Source organism: Solanum verrucosum, unplaced genomic scaffold, assembly GCF_900185275.1.
Source record: "Solanum verrucosum unplaced genomic scaffold, falcon-dt-bn FXZP01000117.1, whole genome shotgun sequence".
Taxonomy (NCBI): domain Eukaryota; kingdom Viridiplantae; phylum Streptophyta; class Magnoliopsida; order Solanales; family Solanaceae; genus Solanum; species Solanum verrucosum.
In genome coordinates this window covers 2,114,379-2,141,735 of record NW_026020014.1, presented here as the reverse complement: position 1 = coordinate 2,141,735, position 27,357 = coordinate 2,114,379, and the positions used below count along the sequence as shown (strand labels likewise).

The 27,357-nt window shown below is 36.9% G+C and overlaps 4 protein-coding genes across 5 annotated transcripts; 1 reads left to right on the top strand and 3 right to left on the bottom strand.

Moving 5' to 3' along the window:
• The first annotated feature begins 2,637 nt into the window (after positions 1-2,637).
• Positions 2,638-9,174, top strand: LOC125820640 (protein STRUBBELIG-RECEPTOR FAMILY 6-like). Its single transcript, XM_049500053.1, has 16 exons — positions 2,638-2,879; positions 3,638-3,770; positions 3,909-3,980; positions 4,069-4,134; positions 4,218-4,289; positions 4,393-4,464; positions 4,821-4,892; positions 4,977-5,042; positions 5,156-5,215; positions 5,305-5,612; positions 6,508-6,794; positions 7,097-7,362; positions 7,875-8,007; positions 8,455-8,591; positions 8,700-8,856; positions 8,974-9,174. The coding sequence occupies exons 1-16, from the start codon at positions 2,795-2,797 to the stop codon at positions 9,118-9,120; spliced, it is 2,133 nt and encodes a 710-aa protein (XP_049356010.1). The 5' UTR covers positions 2,638-2,794; the 3' UTR covers positions 9,121-9,174.
• A 951-nt stretch (positions 9,175-10,125) lies between these two features.
• On the bottom strand, positions 10,126-16,044 carry LOC125820712 (26S proteasome regulatory subunit 7 homolog A). The gene is made up of 10 exons (XM_049500135.1): positions 15,894-16,044; positions 14,275-14,356; positions 13,917-14,008; positions 13,757-13,834; positions 13,247-13,308; positions 12,664-12,808; positions 12,337-12,555; positions 11,860-12,041; positions 11,240-11,415; positions 10,126-10,612 (listed from the first exon to the last, which is right to left on the bottom strand). Exons 1-10 carry the CDS (start codon positions 15,984-15,986, stop codon positions 10,455-10,457), a joined length of 1,287 nt encoding a protein of 428 aa, XP_049356092.1. The 5' UTR covers positions 15,987-16,044; the 3' UTR covers positions 10,126-10,454.
• A 741-nt stretch (positions 16,045-16,785) lies between these two features.
• LOC125820664 (O-fucosyltransferase 36-like) lies at positions 16,786-20,495 on the bottom strand. Its single transcript, XM_049500084.1, has 3 exons — positions 19,194-20,495; positions 18,696-18,945; positions 16,786-17,208 (listed from the first exon to the last, which is right to left on the bottom strand). Exons 1-3 carry the CDS (start codon positions 20,471-20,473, stop codon positions 17,032-17,034), a joined length of 1,707 nt encoding a protein of 568 aa, XP_049356041.1. The 5' UTR covers positions 20,474-20,495; the 3' UTR covers positions 16,786-17,031.
• A 1,432-nt stretch (positions 20,496-21,927) lies between these two features.
• Positions 21,928-27,303, bottom strand: LOC125820696 (uncharacterized). Of its 2 annotated transcripts, XM_049500117.1 has the most exons (7): positions 27,022-27,303; positions 26,479-26,901; positions 26,337-26,389; positions 25,065-25,102; positions 24,299-24,617; positions 23,798-24,114; positions 21,928-22,658 (listed from the first exon to the last, which is right to left on the bottom strand). In XM_049500117.1, exons 1-7 carry the CDS (start codon positions 27,032-27,034, stop codon positions 21,971-21,973), a joined length of 1,851 nt encoding a protein of 616 aa, XP_049356074.1. In that variant the 5' UTR covers positions 27,035-27,303; the 3' UTR covers positions 21,928-21,970. The 2 variants fall into 2 exon arrangements, with proteins under 2 accessions (XP_049356074.1, XP_049356073.1); XM_049500116.1 differs by lacking the exon at positions 27,022-27,303 and having other exon boundaries at positions 26,479-26,954.
• Between the last annotated feature and the right edge of the window lie 54 nt (positions 27,304-27,357).

Genomic DNA, 27,357 nt, shown 5'->3' with positions numbered 1-27,357 from the left:
TTTAGAAAAATGAGAGAAGATTGATTTATATATATATATATATATTTAAAATTATTGCTATAATAAATTTAGAGAGAGATTAATGTGGTGAAAATAAGAAGTAGTAATAGATTAAAATTATAAAATAATATATTGAATTATTTACTCATATTACTTATTCTTTTATTAAAAGCATGCAAAATGAAAAGTGGAAGAGAACAAAGCAGTGACTTGAACATACAACCTCAAGGAACTTTTGAAACATCTTAACCACTAGAATAAATATTTTACTAGCGTCAAGGGGTGTCAATACTTTTATATCAAAATTTGACATCTATATATAATATGATTTTTCGCGAAGGGTCTGCCCCTAGAACAAAGGAGTACCCTCAAGGCTAGCTCAAACCTAAAGTATTTGTTTAACATAGCTTTTATTTTTCTTTAAATGTTTCACATATTAATTAACATTACACTAATTGAAAGAGTAAGAGTGAATTTGAAAAAAAAAACACAAAGTAATAAATACATCCTATTTCTATAAGACGTCAAATATTTCAAAATAATGTAATTTATCGAAATGACTAATAATTGAAATAGAAAAGAGTATTAAATTTAGATCGCCAAAAGATAGAACATTGAACTTCAAAGAAAAAAATGGAAACGTTAGGGGTGCAGCACAAGAGGGGTTGGTAATTGGTACACATATATGAGTAATTTCAAGATTTTTGTTGCAAGAAAAAGAGACCATTTCTTCAAAGATCAAGTCTACCTAATTTTGATGTGAAAGTGTGCTCCTTTTACTGCACAAATGGTCACATTTCATGGGGGGTTCTGAAAAACAAACAAACAACAACAAAAAAAAAGCCCCACCTCATGTTGTCTAAACTTGAAACTTACTTGAGAAAAACTTGCAATATATCCAACCCTTCCAAAAACATATATGTCAAATTCAACAAGATTATTACTTATTAGTGAAAAGAAACTTTGGTGCTTAGCAAGACAGAGAGTGATTTGTTTGTTGGAAAACAAGCACATCAATGACATCAAACTGTTTTTATATTGATAAAATTGCCACTTCACCAAATTAGACAACATTTTTCAACGTTGAATGAATCACTAATTATCCAAATCAACGCGCAAGTATAGGAAGGAATGTTTCTCTTCATTGATAGAAAACATATTTTCTCCAATTCTCATTCTACTTTCATCTTTATACTATTTCAATTACTATTGCTTCACTTATCTTCTACTCCACATCAAATATTAAAACTCATTTGAATTTTCCTTCTTTATTCTCACCTATATTAACTTAGGTTGTACCGAAAATTCTTTCGAAAAAAGGAATATATATCGTTAAAAAAAGATAGTTTCCCTATTGTTTTATCAATATGGAATATTATGTTTTCATGTGAAAAAAGATGATTAAGCTAATCCATATTTAATATTTTTTTTTACGAATAAATTGAATAGATTAATTCTCTAACTTAACGAAAACTAAACATATATAAGTTCAAAACTACGTAATTTCTATGTACATTATGCCAAGTCACCTTGATGAATGTGTTTTGATGTTGTAATGTGTAATATTTAGTTATTTTATTGTTATTGTAAATAAATTTTAGTTATTCTAATGAGATAAACAAAAAGGGATTTGATTCTTTATTATTATAATTTAAAAAATTAGTGACGTTAGTCCGTCTACTATTAAATTAGATAAGTTTTAACTTATTTTTTTGAGAAACAAAACAAAATAATATTATACCATTGATGAGATTGATCGAGTGAACATACGTTATAAAAATGGGGTGAACGTCGAAGTGTTAGTTTCAAATTCTGAATTATGAATAATCTTTAGTAAAATCATTTTAATATATTTTATGTGATGCAAATTTAAATTAATCAAATTTCTACTTAAAAAGAAAAAAGAAAAAAGAAAAAAAAGAAGGTGAATGTCCAGTTGGTGAAGCTGAAAAGAGATACAGACAAATGCGTCACTTTAACGGATTGCCCGTGACTAGCTCTATCTGTTCATAGATTTCTACTACTCCTAATATACATTTAACGCCGTTAAAGTAGTACCCCTTTAATGCAAAGTTAAAGATGCCTAGCAATCATTTCTGTTTCTTAAAAGGAAATCCTACTCTCCCCTTAAAAATAAATGCCAACTATACAAGACATAAAATTACTCTCAATTGCAACAAATATTTATTTGTAAAAAGAATCAAATTTAGCTCTAACATTACACACCTAAATTGATGAAAAATCAAATAAATTACTTTAAACATTATTTCAATTTAGATAAGAAAAATATCTAATTAGAATAATAAGTAATTAACAACAGCTTGATTTTTGAAAATAGTTACTACTACTTTTTTCTATCTGGGAAAAAGTTAAATTTGGTTATCTGGTTTTGTAAAATATGTGAATCTAAGGTCTGTAGCTGTATACAGAAAATAAATTCCAATTATATTACTATTCTAATAAAATGAAGGATTATACTCTCTTTGTCTTTGGATTCTTCTAGCAGATCGTGCCTGCCAGCTTTTCCCTTATACGACCTCTCCCCACCCAACTACCTCATCTTTTTTACATTTTTATTTTTATTTATTTATTTATTTATTTATCAAAAAAATACACTTCCCAATATTATAAAGCAAATTAATCAAAATAAAAATAGGAAAGTTCTGACAAAGCCTTTCTTCTGTTCCCGAGCTGAAGCTTGGGGTTTTGTGTTTTGTGGTGCCCGGTACTGGTGGTGAAAGAAAACTCCGACGACTGTGACTGAGGTGGAAGAGGAGAAAACGACGCCGTGTAGATGAGGTTGCTGCTGCTGCCGATACTCATCGGCATTTTGCTTTATTGTGCTAATTATGCCATTGCCGACACAGATCCAAATGACGGTCAGCTATTGCTTTTAATCATTCTCATTTATTGTTTCTATCTGTTTGTCTGTATGCTTACTGACCATTAATGATTAATGGAGGTTGATTGATTTGGAAAGTCAATGAGTATCAATCTACCTGACAATTAACTCGGCAACCGTCCCAAATTTGTTGATATTTTCCTTACCTGGATAGTATATTGTCTTATTGTATATGTAAAAATGCGACAAGTTCCTTTCTGATCAAGGCATGAATCATATAGAGGGAGCTCTCTTGGATTCTTATATATTATGTATGTATTGGCCATGTCGGTGGACTTTTAGTACTGTTGAATCTTTGCATTATTACTTCCATTCATTCTGAGAACTGACATATTGAAACTTCGTCGGACATATTTGACTTAGTTACCATTTTCAGCCAAGTTGCTCCAGAAGATTTTGGCTTTTCTTCTTTCTGCTGCTTGGAAGCGGGACAGGGTAGTGGGGGTGGGACGCCAAAACAAGTGAGGTTAAAAATGATCAAGGGCATTATAACCTAAAAGACTCTTCTCCCATTGATAATACACAAATAGGTTCATGGCTTGATCAACGCACTTGTTGCGTTTCTCCATGTTTATTGATGTCTTGTAGATTTACCACTCGTTAACAGTTTGTCCACCGTTTGATTACTCTTCAAGCTATTATTAATGAACAGAAACTTTTTGTTTGAACAATATAAGAATATGTTGACCTGTAAGTATGCCTAGCTGATTTTTTTGGTGGCGCTTTGATTTTCAGCTTCTGCTCTGAGAGTTCTGTATAGCAGCCTAAATTCACCTGGACAGCTAACAAAATGGAATGCCAATGGTGGTGATCCTTGTGGAGAATCCTGGACAGGAATTACTTGCTCGGGCAATAGAGTTACTGAAATGTGAGTTCCTCTCTTCCTTACTGTTGTAAGTAATTATTGTTGATGTTTTCCTTCTTTATCTTCTTCATCATGTTTCAATTCTTGGAATTGTTGACTTGGTGATTTCTGATGCTTTCTTCCCTTTTCATTTTCCTCCAGCAAGATATCAGGTCTTGGACTCTCTGGTTCACTGGGCTACCAATTAGCAAGTCTTACATCGGTGACTAATTTGTAAGATAAATGGCCTTCAATAATGTCCTCATAAATGTTTCTTCGATCTATATCTATATCAAATTCTTACACACTTCTAATTTTGCAGTGACATAAGTAATAACAATTTGGGAAACCAGTTACCTTATCAGCTTCCTCCAAATGTGCAAAGATTGTATGTCTCGTAGTTAGTATATTTTCATCATTCCAGATGCTATTTTTCCACCTATCTTTCTTAAACCTTGCCTTGCAATGCAGAAACCTTGCTGCTAATGGTTTTAATGGTGCCCTTCCATATTCCGTTTCGCAGATGACTTCCCTCCGATACTTGTATGTAAAATCTTTGAATTTGACTGCAATTTGCTTTCCAGCAATAAGCTTTTGGTTTAAGGTTGAGCTTTTCAATGACTTTAATATTTTTATCTGGCTGTAGAAATGTCAGTCATAATCAAATTCAAGGACAAGTGACTGTCGCATTCGACTCTCTGTCTTCTCTCAATACATTGTAAGCCCTATCTTCTCTCATGGCATTTCTTGAGTGTTTTAATATTACAAAGTTGTGGTCATAACTCATATATGAGGTGTTGTAGGTAAAACATGTCATTCTTACTTCATTAGTATAAACTTTTCTTCTCGCATCCGAGTTGTTGACTTGTTGCTTTGGGAAAGAAAGTCAATATCATGAAAGACAGTATCTGATCCTTGTTGTAATCTGTAAACTTATGTGATTGTCCCAGTTAAGTCAACTAAGAAGCTGTATACATTTCGAGATATTCTTAAGTCAAGTCTTAGAAACCTCTAAATGACTAGTTTATCATTCTCTGTCTCATAGTTTTTGATTGATTGATCTGTACGCTTCAGGGATTTCTCATTCAATGCTATGACGGGTGATCTTCCTCAAAGCTTCAAGGCACTGACTAGTATGAATAAAATGTGAGCTAATAAATTTTCTGCTTCATCCTTGTAGACAATTGGTTGAGTCCTTCAGTGGTGAAGTTTACATGTTGAAGTATGCAGGTATTTGCAGAACAACCAGTTTACAGGAACTATTGATATCTTAGCCAATCTTCCTCTTGATGATTTGTGAGTTTTCAGTCTATGCTTCTTTTTAGATGTTATCCCTGATGTTTTATCTTATTTATATAGACTCGATTGAAAGCATGGTTGAAAGTCATGTGTATTCCTTTATGCTTTAGGAATGTTGAGAACAACCGTTTTACTGGCTGGGTTCCTGATCACTTGAAAGGGATCACGAAGTAAGTATATCATGTTAGCGTAATAAATTTTGAAACTTATATCAGAAGTATTTTGAATTTATTCAGGGTTTGTGACATTTCTGTTACAGATCAAATGGTAACTCATGGAACTCAGGATCTGCACCCCCTCCTCCACCTGGCACACCCCCTGCAAGCAGGCCGCACCACAAATCTGGAGGCAATAATAGCCCTACTGATGGTGCAAGCAGTGGTGATGGTGGTGGTAAATCGGGGATAGGGGGTGGAGCCATTGCAGGCATAGTGATATCTGTTCTAGTTGTTGGGGCAATTGTAGCATTCTTTGTTATCAAGAAGAGATTGAAGCGGTCATCGACGGACATTGAGAAACATGATAATCAGCCATTTGCTCCTCTTGCTCCCCCCCAGGAAGTACATGGTACTTCTTTTCATAATTTCTTGGTTTTATCAGTTAAGATGTCTTTTAGACCCTTTCATGGCCTCTGTGATTGTTATTTAACTGTGGAACATATCAATCAACCACACTATCATCAACCTCATTCCGGTATCCTGCTTAAAAAGGTGTAAAATAGACCTGCTGCATAAAATGGAAATTTTATGAAAGTGAATTTGGAGAATCAATCTTAACCTTTGTGCTTTATCACTGCCTGTGGTGTATAACTAATAGTGGATCAACACAGCCACTGTCTTCGCTATAAAAGAAAAACACCAAAGTAAAAACAAACTTTATATCGAAATGTAAAACCGCTAAGGCTGATAGGTCCTATCTTCCATGGAAGCAAAACTTCTTGCTTACTGAAAAGTTCCAAGAACTTGATTGTAGAAATCTGAACTGATGTTTAGACTCTGTATTGCCTGTAGAAGCTGATAGTGGGATAAAGAGAACTTCAGCTTTTTTGATAATGAAGAAAACTTCAGCTTTATGATCTCTTTCAGTGGATCTGGTCCTATGCTTGTTATAAGTTAGCTCCCCTTGATGGTTTTCCTTCCTATGAAACTACTATTCATAAATCTTATTGACCTTTATAGAACAACTATTGCTTCAAAATGCAACTTTCAGCTAAGTGAAAGTTTCTCCCATTCTAAACCATTTGTGCTCACCACCAAATTCACCTCTTTGCAAATTCTAATTCTTTGCTTTTCTCAACTCCATCACTCGTGGTGCATAGTTATGCCTTTTAAGCCTCATCTCACTTCCGTATCTCATTAATCCGAACCTGAGTATGCATTTGCCTGTTTGTAACACTTACAGTCTTGTGCTTCTTCTCTGTCTGGATTTTCTGTTCATTCACTGTCCTTTTTTTTTACTGCAGAATTGAAAAGTAATGAAGCTTCCTCTGAGCCAATAGTGAAAGTATTTGAAGCTCCTGCAGTAGTAAATCTAAGACCTCCACCTATTGAACGCCACAAGTCATTTGACGAAGTTGACATAGCAGCAAAACCAATTGTCCCACCCAAGAAAGTTAATACAGCTAAAATAGATGCAAGACAATATTCAATCGCAGACCTACAGATGGCGACTGATAGCTTCAATGTTGATAACCTTATTGGCGAGGGATCATTTGGGCGTGTTTATAGGGCTCAGTTCGATGATGGAAAGGTATGATTTATGTCTTATGACTAACTGACTATCTATGTGAAGAAAATGGCTCTCTCTAATTGGATAAAAAAATCATGAATTTTTTATGTGCTGCAAATGAATGTTTAAGCAAGATAGTTGAAATGACAGATAAACGTTCAATATGAAAAAGTACCCATCTAAAGAAAATGAAAGAAGTTTGATCATTAAAAATTAGTTGAAAAATTATGTTTGTTCAAAACTCAGTTCGGAGCTACTATCATCTTGTCCTGTGTAACTGAACCATCCTCATAAGTTCCTTTCTAATTTTTGAAATGCCATAGGTTCTTGCAGTCAAGAAAATCAACTCTTCTGCACTCCAGAATCCTGAAGATTTTCTCGATATTGTTTCTGAGATATCACGGTTGCACCATCCAAATGTTACTGAGCTGGTTGGATATTGTTCAGAGCACGGGCAGCATCTGCTGGTTTATGAATTCCACAAAAATGGTTCTCTGCATGATTTCCTGCATCTGTCAGATGAGGAAAGCAAGCCTCTAACATGGAATAGCCGAGTTAAGATTGCACTAGGCACAGCAAGAGCACTAGAGTGAGTTTCCATGATCTACAAAGATATTTGATACCATTTTATAATGTTCACGGAGCTCATAACAAGGTTTTATATTTTCCTTGTACCATTGGTTGAAATACTAGTGTCTGTCATATATTTTCTGGTATGTGTAGTCAAACAATAATGAAGTTTCTTTTCCTGTGGGGGGGGGGGAGATAGAATGAAGCTTATGGAATAGTTACTTTCTTCCTGAAGAGGAAGTGGAGAGTTATATATTGTGAACTCCAATACCTAAGCACTCAGTAATTAAAGCTGTGTTCCTGTGTTTAAATCAGACTTAATCATTTATTATGAAGGCCATTAAATAGTTCAGATTTCTGGAGCATTGATGATCAGTAACATGCAAGAAGATGATTCATTATCTGAACATTAAAAGAAAAGAAAATATGTGTTGCGAGCCATTGTTTATCCACCATGTTTAATATACTGATCTTTCCATCTTCTTCTTCTCAAGTTTCTACAGTAGTAGCTAAAATAAGCATCCTTTGCAGGTATCTGCACGAAGTTTGTTCACCATCTTTGGTTCACAAGAATATCAAGTCTGCAAATATTGTACTTGATGCAGAACTCAATCCTCATCTATCAGACTGTGGATTGGCAAGTCTAATTGCTGATGCAGATCAGGTAAGCTATAGCTCCTAGCTTTAGGATTTCCTTTGCTAAGTCTCATTTGTTGGATGTTGCTATATCTTCTAATGTATGAATGTGGGTTCTGATTGACTAATGCATATGCATAAGGGTGCTCATGCACATGCCTATATGCCTGTACTTGTATCCTCTTTGCCTATTCATCTGTCCTTGTAGAAAAGAAACCAGAAATTTGATTCAGATCTTCGATATAAGTCATCCACAGTATCATATCTATAGAAGGCGTATACTCTTTACCATGAATTATCAAATATCAAAAAAGGAATTTTGTTGCCATGTTAAAAATTAGATTGACTCAGAAGCTGAGAAGTATCTACTAGTTTTTTGCAAGGTGTCTAATTTCCTCTTTTTCAGCTAGTATAGATTTTCATCATAAAGCCAGTTTCCTGAGATATTCACATGACTATCAATCTCTTCTCGTAGGCATTGAACCATAATACAGGATCGGGATATGGTGCCCCCGAAGTTGCTATGTCCGGACTCTGTACCATAAAAAGTGATGTGTACAGCTTTGGAGTGGTTATGTTGGAACTTCTTACCGGACGAAAACCTTTTGATAGGTAATGTTATTTAGCATCCCATGATATTATGTAAGTTTCTTAAAGAAACGGTACAAATTTGAAGTTTCAGAAAATTTTCTGATGATATTCTCTGTTCTCTTAATGCAGCGCAAGAACAAGATCTGAACAATCTCTAGTTAGATGGGCAACACCTCAGCTGCATGATATTGATGCCCTAGCTAAGATGGTTGATCCAGCACTCGAGGGGCTCTATCCTGTTAAATCTCTATCACGCTTTGCTGATGTAATAGCTCTCTGTGTCCAGGTAATATTTCGAACTGGAAGTGAATGATTAGCTTTCAGAAATCTGCTACTTAGTTTTCATTAATCTAGTTCCTTAAATTATCTCAATGGACCTCTCTTTTTTTTTTCTTTGTGGCAGCCTGAGCCCGAGTTCAGGCCACCTATGTCGGAAGTGGTTGAAGCATTAGTTCGGCTAGTGCAACGAGCAAACATGAGCAAGAGGACATTTGGTGCTGATCAGGGTACTTCAAGGGGTGAAACAGATGGCCCGGACTATGAACCATAGTTTCCATGTGACGTTGAGTACTCAACATGTTGCCTATTCTAACACGTGGAGGTGTCTTTTTTTTTTTTTTGTTTCTATTCATGAGAAATGACTTCGAGCCTGTTGTTTTGCAGACTTGGAGTGCATTGTACCAAAACGAGACGCTAAAATCTGTTCATAGTGCATAATTTATTTTCAGTTCTTTTCCTCTTCCTTCTAATTTGTTCTTAACAGCGGGATTAAAGAAATAATATTATTTCATATTTTCATATGATGTCACATTACAAACTATCATCTGAACAAACATGTATGTACTAGTGCCATATTCCAACAATTTTCTTTATCTTAGTTGACATGACATTGCAACCGACGGCATTCAGTATTGTCTGTTCGACAAGTATCTTCCTTAGTCCTTACCAACCAGCTGCACACCTACCCTGACCCCACTTACGGATTTCCATTAAATGTTGTTGCCAAGCTTGTAATGAGATCTCAAGAAAAGCAAAAGAAAACACAGAATCCACTCAATGATGCCCTTCACTTGCTGGGGGTTGTGGGGGCGAAGAGTAACCCCAATTTTAGGTTGATAAAGAATCTGAAAATGATATATTGGTTCATCATGACCAGGGGAAACAAGGTTTTTAATGAAGTGAGAAGGCGATACGCAGGGCATGAATTTACGGTCAAATAAGAAAAATGTGGCATCTTTTTAGGACAGACAAGAAAGGAAAAAATGCCACATAAATTAAAAGATGTTATCAATAAAATAGGGACGTGTAGACAGATGTCTTATTTGTGTATTTAGTTTTTGTTTATTTGGATTTACCAAGATACGAACAAAATCTCCTTACATTTTACAATCAACCACCTAAATATGTATATGACTACCACTGTATAAGAATCATTCAGAATTTGAGTCACCTTCATACATTTGCTGGATCTCTATTATACTAAAAAAGGCAAGTGTTTGATTGCAAACAAAAAAAGAAAGAAAATGATTGCACACATGACACCAGGAAGCATGTACAGAACAAAAAACAAATGTATCTTTTAGAAGATGTGTAGCAGTGGGCAATCAAAACAAACTATAGCACATTGCAAAGCAAAGAATGGAAGTACAACTTAAAAAGCTGAAACAGCGAAAATTATCGGAGAAATAGAGTCCAGTTTTGGTACCGACAAGTCGACAACAATCATCAAAGACTTTACAATGCACAAGTCACATCGGATCCTTCATCTTCCAGGCAGTAAACACAACAGCAGCCAAAGGTTTATATTTTTCATGATCAAATGAAAGCTCCTTGTTCCTGTCAATGCCTTTTGTCCCCTCCTTCAAGAGCCAAAAAGAGGCCCAATCAATTGTAGACCATGTACTTCGGTGTTGCACTGAACTTCTGGTACCCTTTGATGACTTTATTGACAGCATCTAAAAAGTCTTTCTCCGTGACAGTTTTCCTCCTTGCTCGAATAGCATACATTCCAGCTTCCGTGCACACACTTCTAATGTCAGCTCCTGGAACAAAAAGAACCAATAGAATGTTACGGTCCCTCTTCGTCTCTGCTTATATATTATCTACCATACATTTCTCCTTTGACGCTGCCTCCTCAACTTCAGTTTAAGTGCATCAATAGCTCACAGAGATCTTGTCCCTAGCAGTGTGCGCCTACCATGGCAATTAATCTAAGCTCTCCCATAGCATTAAAGCTATTCAAACTTCCCAACAGAAGTACAAACAAACATGACATATCAAAAGCAATAATTAGTTGCCCTAAAACAATCAGAGAATCAGATTCAAAAGGTATCAAGAAAGATGGCAGCCTGAGACGGATGACATACGATCAGCAAAAGTTATAGGACCTTGTTTACATAGAACTACTGCAACAAATGATTTCTTATAACTTCTAATGATTTCCTGTAATTTTCTGACAAATCCTAAAATGGAAAAGTGGCACTTGAATGATTTCCTAGTCTTCATTAGTATGACAGTACAAATATCTGATTTAATAGAATAGTCTTTACGCTATCAAAAGACGAAGGTAGGTGTTACAATCAGCCAGACAAAGTTAATGCCCACATGCCAGATGTATTATTGTTTAGTTTATAATGTCTGACATGCTACTCATGTTTATTGGAGATTACCTGTAGAGTTAGGACAGAGTCGGGCCAAGAGTTCAAACCGAATATCCCGCTCGCAGTTCATTGTCCGTGTGTGAATCTTGAATATCTGTGTTCTACTCTCCAAATCAGGCAGCCCAAATTCAACTTTCCGATCCAATCGACCAGGACGTAATAAAGCTGGATCAAGTGTATCAGGTCTGTAAACAATAGGATGGAGTTACAAGTTGAGCAAGATGATAACAAGCTGTGAGCAGCATTTTACGCTATCAAGCATGAGTATTTGTTTGAAGACACCGTGTCATTCCTGACCATAGACCATCAAAAGATGAAAAGTTCAGACCACCAAGAGAGCACTAAAAGGGGAAGAACCTTCAAGAGTATCAAATAAAATAAAAATCAGGCCCACAAGGGACTTCATGTGGTTCAGCACAAGGTGGTTTTTTCAGTAGTAAATATATATGAAGTCAACTTGTAACATGCCCAGGAGAGCCATTCACGTCTCTGTGCAACACTTATTGACCAATAGCTCCAAATTTTAACTACCAAAACGTGAAATAACACAAGTAAATGTGTACACTGATGGAGGAAAAACAATTGCAACATATACACAAATTATTTTTGCAACATATAGGCAAGCTAACCTATTGGTTGCCATGAGAACTTTAATATTCCCTCGAGCATCAAAACCATCAAGCTGGTTCACAATTTCAAGCATGGTTCTTTGAACCTCATTGTCTCCCCCAACTCCATCATCAAATCGTGCACCTCCAATGGCATCTACTTCGTCGAAAAACACAATGCAGGCCTTCTTGGAGCGTGCCATCTGTCATATCAAAGCTCCAGTTAAGAATCCATGCTAAAGTTGAACCTTGATAAACGAGTTCAACAATAAGAGTGTATTATCTCACAGTGGGGCTTTGGTTCAATAGTAAGGACGTGAGGTGGTTGCACCTCACGATTTCAAACCCTGTAACAGACACGAGGTTTGGTATTTAAGTGGGAACATGGTAGAGGTGCAGGTCAATACTCTCCTGAGTTTTCCACCAGTAGACCAATTGGAGTTGGGGGATTCCTAGGTAATCCAAAAAAAAATAAAAAAAAATAAGAATGCTTCTAACCTGGAACAGTTCACGAACCATTCTAGCCCCCTCACCAACATATTTCTGAACAAGCTCACTACCAATAACACGAATGAAGCATGCATCCGTACGATTTGCAACAGCTCTGGCAAGCAATGTTTTCCCAGTACCAGGAGGACCATAGCAGAGAACACCCTTAGGGGGATCAATTCCAAGTTTGACAAATTTTTCAGGGTGAAGCATGGGAAGTTCAACAACCTGTTGTTAATTGAGCAAGCGAAGGAGCACAAACCAATTTGTCAACGTCAACCAAAGGGGAAAAGGGAAAATATAGAACACAACAGAAGAATGAACACTCATCATCACCTCTCGCATCTTCTCAATTTGTTCTTTACATCCTCCAACATCATTATATGTAACATCAGGTTTTTCCTCGACAGTCATCATTGTGACACTTGGATCAATTTTGGGGGGCAACGGAATCTGAATTTGATATTTATTCCTATCAACACTGCAACATTAACAAAAATAGTCAAGCTAAGAGTCAACAAACTTTTAAAAGAACAGAAGACTCAAAGTCAATTTAATAATCTTACAGATGTGCCGCCTAAAAGCTAAATAATATCTATACTGGCCATCTTTAGCAGGAAAAGAAGGTAAGTTATTTGGATCCATTCCACAAACTAGTAATTTTGCAAGATATGCACCAATCAAGCTTTCATAATCAGCAATAAGCAACAGTTGCTTCTGACAGAGAATGTGGAATTGTGGATCCACCAATTAAAAAGATAAAATGTTTGCTATTAAGTGTTGCTTTCTTTCACCATCTCTAGCAAAAAGTTATTAACAACTAGCTAAAGCAAATCAACACTTTGGGGGGACAGACCACAGCAAAACATCAAACCATGCTACAAGATCCTGAGACAGAACAATAAGAAGAAGAATTTACCCGACTCTCATGCCTTCTTCTATATCAGTTGGTGAAACTTTATCACCTAATCCAACAACAAACTGCAGGTACGAAAGAAGCAAATAGTCAAACAAGGTGATCATAATCCATTGCAATTTGCAAAATAAATCCAACCAATGGTACTACAACAATTGTCGCATGGAAATTAATACATCATTTACCCAAAAAAAACTAAAGCAATCTAATGAGTACAAACCCTCAGGCTAAACACAAAAACATGGGAAGATATCCTGTTACTGTTAGTTAATCAGTGTAAGTTCTCAGAAGAAAAGGAAAATGACTGATAGATCTCCAAATCAAGACATGTCAAATTTCTTACTTATGTGTTGCTGCTAACCACAATATGCCACTTATTACTGCTTAAGCACAGACCTATTCTGGATCAGTTTGCGGAGACTTACAAGACAAACAACACTCACACAACTTGAATTACTGTCAGAAATGAAATTAATACAGCCAATATGACATGCAAAAGAAAGTATAACATACCTTAGCAATTTGCTTGACATTTATAACATATTTTGCATCTTCAGTATTGGGGCTAATTATCTTTGTACACCTAGCCACCTGCTCCAAAGATTTAGTTACAGCTTCAAAGTATCTGACAAGCAAAGACTTAGTCAACTTTCATTTCCAAAAAAAACCACACCTGAAGAGGTTGCTCCTCCTGCATCATCTGTTTATCTGAAACTAGATCCCACTGACTTGGTACAGCCAACCCAGTGTCAGATTCCTTAATACCTGCATGATCAGTAAGACAGCAAGTTGAAATTCACCATGCATATATAGGGAAATGTGTAAAGGAAAAAGTAGGAAAACACATCTACACACTTTAACAAAAGTAAATCAATTCCCAGGATCAAGGGACAAGAAAAGCTTTCTGTTTCTCCTTTCTATCCCCCAGAAAAAACAAAGACCACAATGTGCGGCAATGAACAGTAGTTTGCATTTAGAGATGGAATTAGTTCAACATCAAAGATAAAAAGCAAAGACATACAAATACTTACCACACAAATCATTTATCTTTTTTGCCATTTCCTTGATTTCCTTCTCAGCTTTCTTTATGCTTGTGGAATAAGGCCCCAAACCCTGCAAAAAGTATTTCAATAATTTAATTAAAACAATGATCAGATACTAAGTCGTATATACTTTCAAAATGAAAGAAGGGATTTCTAGTGAAAAGGAACCAAACTAAAAATTTCACAAGGAAAAAATAGCATACTCTTTTACATACAATGTGGGATGTGTCTGTGGTTGTACTCGCACACTAGAAGTACATATAGAAGTGTGATCAAACACTCTTTACATGAATAGAACTCATGCAATGTCTATCCAAATGAATGATATTTTATCGCCAAGAACTATACACCCCTATCACCTGATCACACCATATTTTTGTAAATAAATCTCCATAAGTGTTAGAAGGTTTACTTCAGGTAAGATGGGTATGGCTTAGGAACTTGTAAGAGCAAGTCCAATTTCCGTTCTATCAGAGTGGATATTAAGTTCTCCACCTCTGTAATATTTCAAGAGGAGCAAGGCTTCATGATGTTGATGATTGTCCACTAAACATTGATTCCATAGAGGATTAAACAAATTGTATGAGAGAAAGAACCCAATGAAAGAAAAGAAGTTATGGGCAATAAAAAAGGTCAGTTCAGACTTAAAGGGTGTTAATTGCAAAAAGCAGAAGGGCATTGTACAGTCTGATGTAGTAGCAGGGTAGCCATCTTTCAAAACATAAGAATGACAAAGCATTCGACAGGGCAGATCAAAAGCAGGTTCTTCATCTACTTATGCTAACAATAATTCACTCTTTGCTCCTTCTCTTAATGGAGCTAGAAAACTTTGTCACTTCACTTACTTATATTTCAAGTAAAATCTATGAAATATCTGCTAGAGCCTATATCAAGGAGGGTCAGCACGTCTGGAAGTAAAATTGTTATATGGTTGCTTTCAAGCTGATGAGAAAAATATTGGACCCTGGATGTTGCTCATTTCTTTTCTATATGGTCCGGCCTTCTGCCTAACTTTGGAACTCAAAAATTCCATCATCAGTACTTGACCAATTTCCAGACCCGATCCATTGATGACAAAGTTCATTTCAAGGGGAATTGATACACAAAAATAAGATGGAGATTTCTAACAGTACATATTGCACCTTCCCCCAACATTAATAAAGGAAAAGAAAACCATACATATCTCAACTTCCCCCAACATTAATAAAGGAAAAGAAAACCATACATATCTCAACTGCAGCTCAAATGAATGTAGCACAGGTAAATTTGTTAGCTACAGTAGAAGTAGTCTCAAGTTAATTTAGGCCATAGGGGTCGTTTCATACTAGTTAGCAGTATGACCATTACAAATACCATTTAACATTAATAAAACTCATTCTTTGGCTACCAATTTAGTTTTCTTTACATAGCTTAGTGATTTCCAAATTCTCATTGTTTCAGTACTACCTGTGAGTTCTTCGCAATTCTGCATTTTTGCATCATAGCGATATGGTTGCAACAGTGCGTAACCAAAGATTAACTATAATTAGAAAGAACGCACACGATACGATAAGATAGGAAAGATTTGAATATGAAGATATGCAAGATTAGGCGAGGAAGAAGAGTACATAAGTCTTGAGTAGAGCAATATCATCTTCATCCAGAGGCCTAGGGTTCTTCTCGTCCTTAATCTCATCCTCCACATCTGCTGCGGGTGCCATTTCCTTCAGATGGGAAGAATCTTTTAGTTTTCTTGAGAAACAAGAAGAGAATGGGAACAAATACAAGAGAATTAGAGCAGACGACTCTTTATTTATATATAGGGCTTTCTATCCACGTGATCGTCGACCCAACACGACCTATTCTTGCGTTAAATCCTAATGGGCTCACAAATTTTAAGCCCACTCCGGTAATAACAATTAATTAAGTTAAGAATTAAAATAATTATCATGAATAAAAATAGATATATTATTATAAAAATGTGTTCAGAACTGTGCATTCGCTCAGTATATGTTAAATAGCTAAACGTATAAATAGGTGATACGTTGTATATCTTTTCAATTCTTTTGAAGTAGTAGTAGTTTGTTACTGGCGCTGAAAATTAGCAAAACATTATTGCTGATTAATAAAATGAATTGATCGAGCAAAGCAGTCAATTCAGCTGAAACAAATGAGAGTTGCGACAACGTAGAAATGTCAATGAACATTAATATAAAAATCGAACAAACACTTAGAATAACATTTGTTTACATTTTCATCTGTTTCTCAACCAGCGGACAGAAAAAAAAAAAAAAAAAAAACAAATCATGTCGATTTCTTTTTTTCCATCTCTGAAGCAAGTTGATTCTGATCCACTTATATTTGCCTCAGCTTTGTGATTTTCCCTCAGTATACTTAAAACACAAAAACAAGAAAGTGAAGTTATCTTTTCTCATCCTGAAAAAATTCAACTATTGAGAAGTGTATGTGTCAATATGCAAGCCTACAAACTCTAAAACTGGTGGTAAGAGATAAAACAGATACACAGAACAAAACATTGTCACTCTGCTAACCAATATTATACACTAGAATACAGACCAAAAGAATTGGCCAAATAGGCCATCTATGCTAAAGAATCGAGATTACAAGTATGTAACAGACAATATAACAAAAGATATCACTCTTTACTCCAACACAATTTTTCATTTTCTTCAGGCATAGTAACTTGTTCAGTAGCAGAATGAGCTTGAGGAGTACAAGACGAAGTATGTTCAGCCATTATCTGCTTCACTCGTCATCAGCGACAAAGTTTGGCAGTTCACCCTGGCATAGATACTCATCACAAAGCGAAGCAGATCCCCAGTCTTTTCGTAGCCGCAAAATATCATCAGTAAAAGTAGACCCTGATGATCCAATAAACACACTAGACATGGCACAAATTGTCTTGTCCAGCATAGCATCCACCTTCATGAAGGAATTGAGAAGACAAATAAGAGCATGCAAGACCAACAAACAAAATTTAACAAGAGAATGCAAGATAAGACTAAAGAAAAGCAGACTTCATTTACAGGATTCTGCTTCTGCGCTGCCTGTCCCCTATAAGGAATAATAACATGAGCTATCGAAAAACCATACTATGTATAAGTTACATGAACCTTGTTCTTCTACCAATAAGTTCCCTAAGATCCTACATACAACTGATGGTAGAAACTGTACAATCTAAGAGAAGAAACATGTGATGTTTGGATGCGTGCAAATCCATCGTGGCTAAAATATGAGAATTCCAGTAGGATTCACAGACTTGAACAGATTAATTTTGTACCTATTACCCGGAAAGGGAGGTACCATTAAGAGCCCATTTGGATAGGTAGAAAAAAAAAGTAGCTTTTAAGTCAAAATAAAAAGTAGAGAGACTCCTACTTTTAGTTTTTAACTTTTTTAAAGTTATTTTAAACTTATTTTAAGTTATTTTTAACTTCGCCAAACATTTCCAAAAGCTAAAAATGACTTAGAAGTAGGTTTGACTAATTTTTAAGTCAATCCAAACAGACTCTTAAGGCTTTCTATACACATTAGGTCCTGTAAAAATAAATTCAGGCAAGAGCAAAAATGCATAGCCAGTTCAATACAACTTTCTTGTACATCTAGTACTTCATGACACTGACTTTAAGCATCCTACTATCCTATTTTTGACATCCCAAAATTCTACGCATCTTCAAAAAGACAAGAAAAAACTCTCTTTTGCCAAAGAGAAACATTTACAAATTTCATGCCAGCTAATCAGTACGGATTAACCTTTTGTTTAATAAGCAAATACTAAATACAATTTGACTTTTGTCCAGAAACAACCTCTCTACCGCACAAAGGTTGTGGTAAGGTCTGCGTACATTCTACCCTCCCCAGACTTCACTTGTGAGATTTCATTGGGTATGTTGTTGTTGTTGACTTAAGCCCATGAAGAACTAAAGGACATCAAACTACATTCAAGAACCCACAAAACAAATTTATATTTACAATCAAAAGACTTCTAGAACCTACATTATCTACTTGAAAAATGGCTCACACCTTCTCCTACATTCTCAAGCACCCGCACCACCTTACCAACCCACAATAAATATGAACACCTCTAAACGCATGTTAAAACTTGAATACAATGCAAGTATAATGGGGTGATGATCTATATTATCCAAGATAAAATTGAATCAGATCTATTCTACCTTCCCATAAATAGAATTAAAATTTAAGTCTAATTTCACTACAGGTCAAACTCGAGGAATTCAAAATGTGCTCATTTGACAGATTAAGATTAGAAAGCAGAGGCTGGATCCAAAACGATAGAGCATAGAAGTTCCAGTATCAAAGTTACCAACTGTATTGTCCAGTGCCACATAAAGTAGCTGCTCTTAATATTCTGCTTATGAATATGGACAAAATGCATATTTAAAACTCACCTGAGGGTCACCCTCAAGGCCATGTCTGTACAATAAAGCATCCCATTTTTCAGCTGAATTTCGAGCAGGCCTTTGAACAAGGGGTACTGTCTTCCCATTGAATACAACAAGTGACTGAAGTAGACCAGTTTCACTTTCTGCAGCATCTGTGGAAAGATATATTACTGGAGAATTGGCCCTCTCAAGCACACGATTGATACAGTCTGCAGCTTGAGGAACAGGGTAGAAGCAACTTGGCTTTTTGGCATTGCTGAGAAGACCAATAAACGAATCAGAGGTGGTAAAGTATGATAAAAAGATGAGGAAGAACTGAGATGAGAAGCTTTTGTCATTATGGCAGTAACACATAATTGGAGGCATTATTGGGCATGGAAATGAAAGTTACTAAGCAATATATTGATCAGCCACTAGCACTGGTCATTTTGTCCCCCCTACTAGTGATAGATGCAAAATCAAATAGCTATTAAACACTAGATCCAGCATCAAACAAAAACATACCAGAATTTCAGAAAACCGTGTCTGCGGAAATGAAGAGCGATAAAGTTGTCTCCCAAGAACGTTTGGACGAAACGTTGAGCAGTAAGCATAATAAGACGACTTGGCTCAATGAGTGTCTTGCATTTGTGGGAAATGGGGCCTCCAGGCTGCATTACCCAGTCCTTCTCCACATCAGCAAAGAACACATCACCTATTGCAAGAACATCATCATCCGTAGAAAACTTAGCCATTATGTCTTGGACAGTCCTTTTCTTTGGATTCTTAACATCTTCATTCCAAGCAGCTTCGAGCTTATTCATAGATATCCCTAATGATTTCAACTTCTTAACACGTTCTTCATCCAAAAAACAAGGTTGTGGCTGAGAGAAATAACAAAGGAATTTATCTATGTGCAAATGGCTCTTTCGCCTTTCTGCAAATTCATCATAGGTCACAATTACTTCTCTCCCCAAGCACTTATTTATATGATCAACATCTAAGACTCTACGAAACTCATAATCAACTTTTGAGCTCGGAATAACCAAAATGCGGTTGAGCAGAGCTGCGAAGAACATATGCTTTTCCAAACAGATCAAATGGTTTGACATCTGGCCGGAGACACAAATTGCAAACAAGTACTTATTGGATCTTGGTTTCCACTCCACAGTTCTCCTCTGGGACAAGTTGTGATCCACCTTCCGACACCTACCTAAACCACTGAGAGTAGGGTCTGTGGAATTATCTGATGTAATTAAAGAATTACCTAATTGATGAGAGGATAAAAGAACTTGTTGAATTTGTTTATTTAGTGAAATCTGTCTGAGCAAATCGGCTTTGAGATCTTCCACATTTGAGGACCTCGAAACCGAAGCAAACCCAGGAGTGGACTCCAAGCTACTACCAGTATGTGTAGTAGAAGTATCATTAACTAGTGTGTGATTCCACAGCTTGAAAAGCCCCAATTGCTGCTGTCTAAGCAAATAAAGAGCCCGCAATTCGGACTCGCGCATGGAATTGACGGAACCATCATACTTTATGGTGGTAACAGAGGTCTGAAATAGGCTCTTGATATCGGTAGCGAAATAAAGAATAAGTACCAAAACTGGAAGAATAATTGCCAGTAAATACCTCTTACCGGAGGTGAAATTGAAGCGCCGACAAAGGGCAAATTGGTCCTTGACGTCTTCGATTTGGAATGTGGAACGGCGTGGAGATTTAGAAAGGTCATTTACTCTTTCATTTTGATGGATCAGGTTCTCTCGATCATCTTCTTCATCAGATGATTCAGTGTCCCTCATCATGTTGCATTTGGTAGTGGTATTAGTTGCAGTTCTAGTAAACAGGACGACTGTGTGCTCTATTTAATTAACTAACAGAGAGAAGAGGGAGAAGAAGACACTGATAAGATGTGTTAGGTGAGTGGTCCAGTCAAGTTAACAACTGCGATTTGTAAGACGGAAAGGGTGTGGCCGAAGGAATTACTATCAGATTAATCATGAGAGTACCATAAATCGTCGGTGGGAGAAAATGACCCGCCATCGGTCTGCCTGGCCCCTCAAAGTATTGGGCTAGTTGCATGATTGGCCCAAGCCTTCGTATCATTTTCATTTGGAAACAGTTTCCGTGTTGGGCCTGGGCTATTCGAAGGGTCGCAAATGCCCCTTGGGAATTGCACTTGGTTGCCCAGTTTAAAACACAACAATTCAATTTGGACGGAATTTAGTTCGCGTTTGATTTTGACACTAATTTTAACTTTGAATTAATTCTCAAAATGACTATATTATAAGTTTCAGTTATGTCCTAAAAAAAATAAGAACAAATATTGACAAAAAAACACAAAGTAGTTTCTAGTGTGCACTAGAGACATCTGGAGTTCGCTGGAGAAGCCATGTGGCTTTGCCATATCCATAATCTCATAGCCCAAATTTATCTCGTTGTTACTAATAATGAAAATACAGCGGCAGAAGATGATTGATGCAAATATTTAGCAAAAAGAATTGATTTGTGATCGGTTAAGTTGGTGTAATTTAGAAAATGAACAGAGTGTTGAAAGTAGCACACACCTGCCAGACCGCTAAGGTCGTTTTCCGTCACACTGCACTGCGGTCGGTCGGCAAAGCAGCTAATCGTTCCGCCGTCCACGGCACCAAGCTTCCCATCCCTGACGTTGTCGACGTAAGTGATTGATATATCCCTCGTTTCTCATCTCTTTTGCTGTAGCATTTATTAATTCAGAATTGTATTTTGCAGAAGGAACAAGTTGAAGGGGAGATCAATCAAGCTAGGGAAGTGAAGGAAAAGAAGAGGCGGGAAATGGAGATTGCTATCGACTCCCAACTGAAGAACTGGAATGTTATGCGCTTCTCCAGCTAAAGTAACCCCAAATCCAGATGCTAGCAGTTGTTATAAGTAATAATCTCTATCTACTTGTTGGTCATGTAATCTAAGCAATGCTGACATTTGCTTTAACATCATCCTCGCACAATGATAAAGATTGATAGAAACGAATCAAATGTCACAATAATTGGAATGAACTAAGTGAGCCCCGACAAATTACAATGCGGCCAGGTCTATCCTGAAACTTTACATAAATGGTCATGAAACGGATATTACAAGAGAATATGTATCTAGCATGAAACTAGACACTGAAATGCCTATAGCTCAGACTATCATTTGATTTGCAGAGAAAACTCTCTTTGTCAAAAAAATTGTTGTAGGCATAAGTGTACTCTATAGTGCATCCATGAGATGCATTCCAAGTGTGTAAATCAGATACTTCAAATAATCTTTCAGCTAATCTAAGATCCTTCACTTACTTCAACCAACCTCCCACGGACCCATTTCTTGGTGGTGGTGGTGGTGGTCGCCGCCTCAATCTTTGCACCAGATATCAATCCATCTGGTAGCGGTTTCTGTTCATCTCCTGGGCTTGCATTAGCTTCATCCCTGTTTAAAAGCTGTTTATGTTCATCTCCTGGGCTTCCATTAGCTTCATCCTCATCAAATCTCTGTGTCGAGGTGGTGGACTGTGTTATATTGACCTCCTTTTCCAGAGATAAATTACTGGAAATCATTTGATAGACTTCCTGCCTGTCACCCAGTAAGTCATAGTCACTGGAGCTTGACAAGAGAGCTGTGTTTTTACCATTGGGTAATCCTTGCAAGGCATGCCGTCCATCATCTAAATGATAGATACCCCTGTCCATAGGCGTCACAGCATGCCAACCATTTATTCTTATTTCACCAGGATCAGCCAGAGCTCCAAATTCCGAATCTCCGTCGTCTGCAGTGTGGCTCCCCAGCTCAGTTGAAGGTGGTGAAAGATCTCTATCTGTAACAGACACCTCTTTCTCTATAGATTCAATGGAGCGGATAGCTTCAGAGATGAGCTTCCTAGTTTCAATTAGCGACGCTTGAGCAACAGGGCTGTTATGGGCAGCCATTTCCAAGGCCTCTGCTGCCTTCTCAGCCTCAGCTATCAATGCTCTGCAACATTGTTAACACACCAAGAACTTATCAGTTACTACCTAGCAGGCTGATACTAATAATACAAGCGTGTAGAAATAGATATTGTCCTAAAATCCATAATTTAGACCTCTCCTCAGTTTGAGGTATCAACATGCCGTGTTTCAAGATAATAGTTTACTCCACTATTACATTTCACCTCCTACCAAAAAAAGTTAAAAGACAAATGATATCATCAATATGTTTTTTCATCATTATAGTTGATGAAAACAAGCAACGGTAGAAGCCCAACGAACCTTCTTCTTCAATCACCTTTCTTGCACTATCTTCCTTCTTTGGGAATGGGAAGGGGGATAGAAGAGTTGGAGGAAGGGGGATAGAAGAGTTGGAAGAAGGAAGGACATTCTAAATTTTTAACACAACCCCTTTGACTTACTTGTAAATCATTTAACGATTTTACATACAGATGTGGAAGATAGAGAGAGAAGGAAAGGAAGGGGAAGTCTACAAATCCTACTAAAGTTTATTTGCTCTGGCTAGAATAACAGGAAGAATGAAAGAAGGAAACCAATTCTTCCCTGGCGTTCCTATACCTAACACAGAGACAAGTGCCAAATTCTTTTCATTAAAGAATGTGAAGATATGACATTTGGGCCTAAATCAACCCCAAAAGCTAGCTCATGAGGAAAGAATTGTCCAAGTCCATACTCCATATAAGCAAATTGTTAGTCTATTCTCCAATCACCAATCAATGTGAGACTTTTACCTAACAAAGAATAAAATTATTTTTTCCGCCTTGCCTTACTTTCATTTCTCCCCCTCTCAGTTCCGAACAAAGTCTAAAGACATCACTCACTAAGTCGCTGGAAATATATGGGAAAAACAAAATTCAAACTTCCCATAGAAGGAAGATTGTACTAATTAAGTTTCCTGTCAATATATGCACTAATGCTTCAGGTACAAATTAATAATTCCAGTCAATAACAATTTGGGGGTAGTCTTCTTATGCATTAAGATAGGCACGTCTTCATTCAGAGAGAATTTATCACCGTTTTGGCAGCAATTGTATCAGGTTGCTATGAGGTTCATAAAATGACAGAGTGACCAGCAGACTTCAGATGGAAAGATGCTGAGATAACGAAGATTTAATAATAACTTACTTTGCCCTCATGACAGCTTCAATTTTCTTCTGGTCAATACCTGCTCTCTGTGCCCTGATATTCTTTAACATTTCTAACTTGGAACTAGCCAAAGGATCCTTGTACATTGGTGTGTTTTTTCTCCTCAATCGAACACGTTGAACTTGGCTCTTGGGCTCGGGCATTACCAGATTATCCAATTCATTAGCTTTCTTTTTCGGAGGGCTTCTTTTTCTGGTCTGCTCATCACTAGCAGGCTTTCTCCTTGGTCTTCTTTCAACCCCATCAGGTATTCCATGATATTTGGACAGAGCGGATTGGACCCGAGAACGGTAATCCTAGTTAGAAGAAAAGGTAGATTGGTAAAAACACCATTTTTTGGAAAGCTATCAAAATGTGAGGAAGTTCAAACTCATAACTGTGACCCTAGTCAAAAGAATGGAGGAGGGTGAAAACGAAAACATGTGGATGGAGGGACTATTCCCAAAGAGAAGTCCAGTCCCAACAAAGAAAGACACTTACAGGATCAGCCCATTTAGCTGCAATGGCCTCTGAAATCTTCCTCCTCTGTTCAGCAGATTTGGGAGCTCTCTTGTTACCCTTCAGTCTGGGCTTATTTTTCCTTTCTTGAACACTCTGTATCCACTCCTGCTCAAGCTGTTTGCTCAAAATCTCGTAAGAGTCCCACTGCAACTCTTCCTCACCCAGAAGGCCCCTCCTAGAAGCTTCTGCAATTAAATTTTGCCACTCATAGTGGCAAGTTTCCTGGAGCCTCAACATCCCACGGCGTCTTTCCCAACCCATCCTTACAGCAACACCAATTTTCAACCTTGTTTCTTCACTGCAATTAAGGGGGAAAAAAATCTCCTTTAGCAATTTGAAACATACAATTTTCACAAATCTCCAATATTAATTTGAGGTTCTAGATAAAGAGGGTGATTTACAATTAGGGATATGAAATGCTAAATTAGTACGATGTTGCTAGGTTCAATTGAATTCCCAAGGAAGAATTTAGTGATGAAGAGATTAAAACTCACGCATTACTGCCATGTCAACTGAAGGCATTACCTTGCAATGTGACTGTTGCACACTCATTTTGCAGTGACTTTAGTGAAGCGTGAGTTTCACATATTGAAGCACAAGTTATCATGAAACAGGAAGCAACGGTTGGTCCAATACTGTATTCCTATTGTACAGGTTATTTTTCACTCACATCTTGATTAAGAGACTCCACTATGCTATCAAAAGGGTGAAAAAACGAATTTCAAGAATAATTTGCAAAACCCACCTTTGAGCATGCCCCAGGTTAACCAACTTCATTTTCACCTGTATAATTAGAGCATATCAGTAATATTGTCAAACAAAAATTTTAAAGCATGACGTTAAATGGATATCATAGCTGACTAAAAATTAACTGGTCATCTCAGATTTTACTAGATCATTTGCACAAGCCACAATTTGAACAGAAATGAACAATATCTTAATAAGTTGTTGACTGAATAAAACAATGGTTATTTGACTTATTTCAGACACCAAAATGAAGGGAAAGAAAAAGTCACACCCTGTCCAGGAAAAAATGTTGCAGTAAGATCAACAACGTAGCTAGTGTAAATGCCACTAACTGATGGTTTTGAGTAGAAAGTTGTCTAACATACAAGTTTTAACACTGTTGGAATCATCACCTAACCGCATCTTCCTCTTCTTTAAGAAAGAGGCACTCTACCTCTACAGGGAACATTTTGAATGCAAGCTTTTCAAGTATAAAACTGGTTAGTTCACAATTGGATTCAAACAATTCAAAGGAATTAAATGTGTTGATACAAAAGGAGATTCAAACACTCGTACAAATTCACGAAGGGCAAAAAAATATCCCATATGAATTAGGATGTTGCATATCAGTCCCACATTCTGGAACTCCTATCTGCTCCTCATTGTGACTTCGAAAATCACTTTGACATGTGCCTATGCAGGTAAGGCACATGAAGGTATGTATATATTTCTACTATATATAGCTTTGCTGGGAAGAACGAAGTCATGCATATACAGATGACCACATAGCATAGTAGAAATGTGGATAATGTCATAATACTCACAGATGAACCAAGTTCAATATCGACTCTTTAAGTTATTTTCTCAGAAATGCATAATGAAGTTTACTGAGATTAATGACATCCAGAGAATGACACTAAATACTGAGAGTTTGAAAAATGACAAATACAGTTATATCTCAAACTTCTCCAAGATACCCTGAGGGCATGTGCCTAAAATGTAATAAAGAGTATTGATTCTCTAGTCCCACGCTGCAGCCTTAAACGGGTTTGAACCTAGATGAATGACCACAAAACACATCTTCCAGCTGAAGTAAGATTGAGGAGAAAATGTTAATTTGTACATTCTGCTCAGATCCACCTTAGTTAGATCCTACTTGCGTTCTATTATACCTTTTCATTGGTTCCCCATAGTTACTACTGTTTCCAGAGCACTGTAGGGGTTCCCTCTTCTTAATCAAACTCTCATCTTTTACTACTTCATTCACTAAATTATGCTTACATGACATCACCTTAGGATCCTGCATTGCAAGCCTTGTACGTTCTCGAATTCGTTGTAAAGTTTCTGCAGATGGTTCAAAAAACATGCTTGAAAATATTAAAGCTTATCCATAACAAACAGCTGAAAAGAATTACTGGGCATGCTCTAAGTACCTGGACTGTGCTTCCTGCCTTTATTCCACGGTGTGTTCCCTTTATTAGCTTTGGATATCCTCATCCGCCGCAACTTCTCTCTCTCATTCAACTCAGCTTCCTCACTTGCCGACTGCTGCTCCACAACAGCAGAAGTTGAACTTGCTGCATATTTTCCCATCCTCACACCACCAAAATTGCTTTGTTCCTCATTGGTTTGGGTGTTCTTGGTGGGTCCTTTTTCGAGGGTAGCTACTGCCCTTATCATCAACCCACTCCGAAACAGCTTAATTCTGGAATTCGAAGGTTTTTGTGGTATTCGGAAGGAATTCCAAGTAGATACAAATCTAATCTCATTATTGTACAGAAATCTAGTCGCAAAGACATTGTGAGAACTAATTGAACAGACATTGTTCCTAAAACAAGGCTGTGTAGTAGCTATATCTGCGGAATAAAACATGACGGCTACTTCAGTACATATCCCAAATAGGCAACAGGTTTTGCCCAACTAACAAATTTGAAGAAAGAGAGTGAAAATTCAAAAGAAAAAGTGGTTGAATTCACCTAATAAAGGCATGGGGAGCTCATCCAGTCAAACTCCAAGTCGCATAAATTCAAGAAGAGAAACGGAATGCTATGTGTTGTTTTTCAGATTCCATACACCAACTACTAGTCGGTAGGGGCAACTGTACTGAATTGAAATTTCTTGTTTTATTTGGGGTTTAGTGTTGTTGGAGTGAAGAAGATAACAGAGAAAGGCAAAGGCGGTTGCAAGGGAGAAGCGGGAGAGAGAGAGGGGTTTGGGTTTTGGTGACACAGCGATAGCCACACAACTTTCGTTTGTCCAAAAGTTCACAGGCCGCTGGATAATGGTATTTTCAAAGATTTTTAAATTTGACG

What these genes read in the sequence shown, in the direction of transcription:
- LOC125820696 (XM_049500116.1), bottom strand. Translation starts at nt 26,917, where the DNA reads ATGTTTTATTCCGCAGATATAGCTACTACACAGCCTTGTTTTAGGAAC. An exon ending in AACCTGGGGCATGCTCAAAG is followed by an intron (nt 24,618 to 25,064) that starts GTGGGTTTTGCA and finishes CCTTAATTGCAG; the next exon opens with TGAAGAAACAAGGTTGAAAA. An exon ending in GAAGCTGTCATGAGGGCAAA is followed by an intron (nt 22,659 to 23,797) that starts GTAAGTTATTAT and finishes ACAATGTTGCAG; the next exon opens with AGCATTGATAGCTGAGGCTG.
- LOC125820664 (XM_049500084.1), bottom strand. Translation starts at nt 20,473, where the DNA reads ATGATGAGGGACACTGAATCATCTGATGAAGAAGATGATCGAGAGAAC. An exon ending in CACGGTTTTCTGAAATTCTG is followed by an intron (nt 18,946 to 19,193) that starts GTATGTTTTTGT and finishes TGGTCTTCTCAG; the next exon opens with CAATGCCAAAAAGCCAAGTT. An exon ending in GCCTTGAGGGTGACCCTCAG is followed by an intron (nt 17,209 to 18,695) that starts GTGAGTTTTAAA and finishes TCCTTCATGAAG; the next exon opens with GTGGATGCTATGCTGGACAA.
- LOC125820640 (XM_049500053.1), top strand. Translation starts at nt 2,795, where the DNA reads ATGAGGTTGCTGCTGCTGCCGATACTCATCGGCATTTTGCTTTATTGT. An exon ending in CTCAGTTCGATGATGGAAAG is followed by an intron (nt 6,795 to 7,096) that starts GTATGATTTATG and finishes GAAATGCCATAG; the next exon opens with GTTCTTGCAGTCAAGAAAAT. An exon ending in GGACGAAAACCTTTTGATAG is followed by an intron (nt 8,592 to 8,699) that starts GTAATGTTATTT and finishes CTCTTAATGCAG; the next exon opens with CGCAAGAACAAGATCTGAAC.
- LOC125820712 (XM_049500135.1), bottom strand. Translation starts at nt 15,986, where the DNA reads ATGGCACCCGCAGCAGATGTGGAGGATGAGATTAAGGACGAGAAGAAC. An exon ending in AAAGATAAATGATTTGTGTG is followed by an intron (nt 14,009 to 14,274) that starts GTAAGTATTTGT and finishes CTGATCATGCAG; the next exon opens with GTATTAAGGAATCTGACACT. An exon ending in GAAGAAGGCATGAGAGTCGG is followed by an intron (nt 12,809 to 13,246) that starts GTAAATTCTTCT and finishes TTAATGTTGCAG; the next exon opens with TGTTGATAGGAATAAATATC.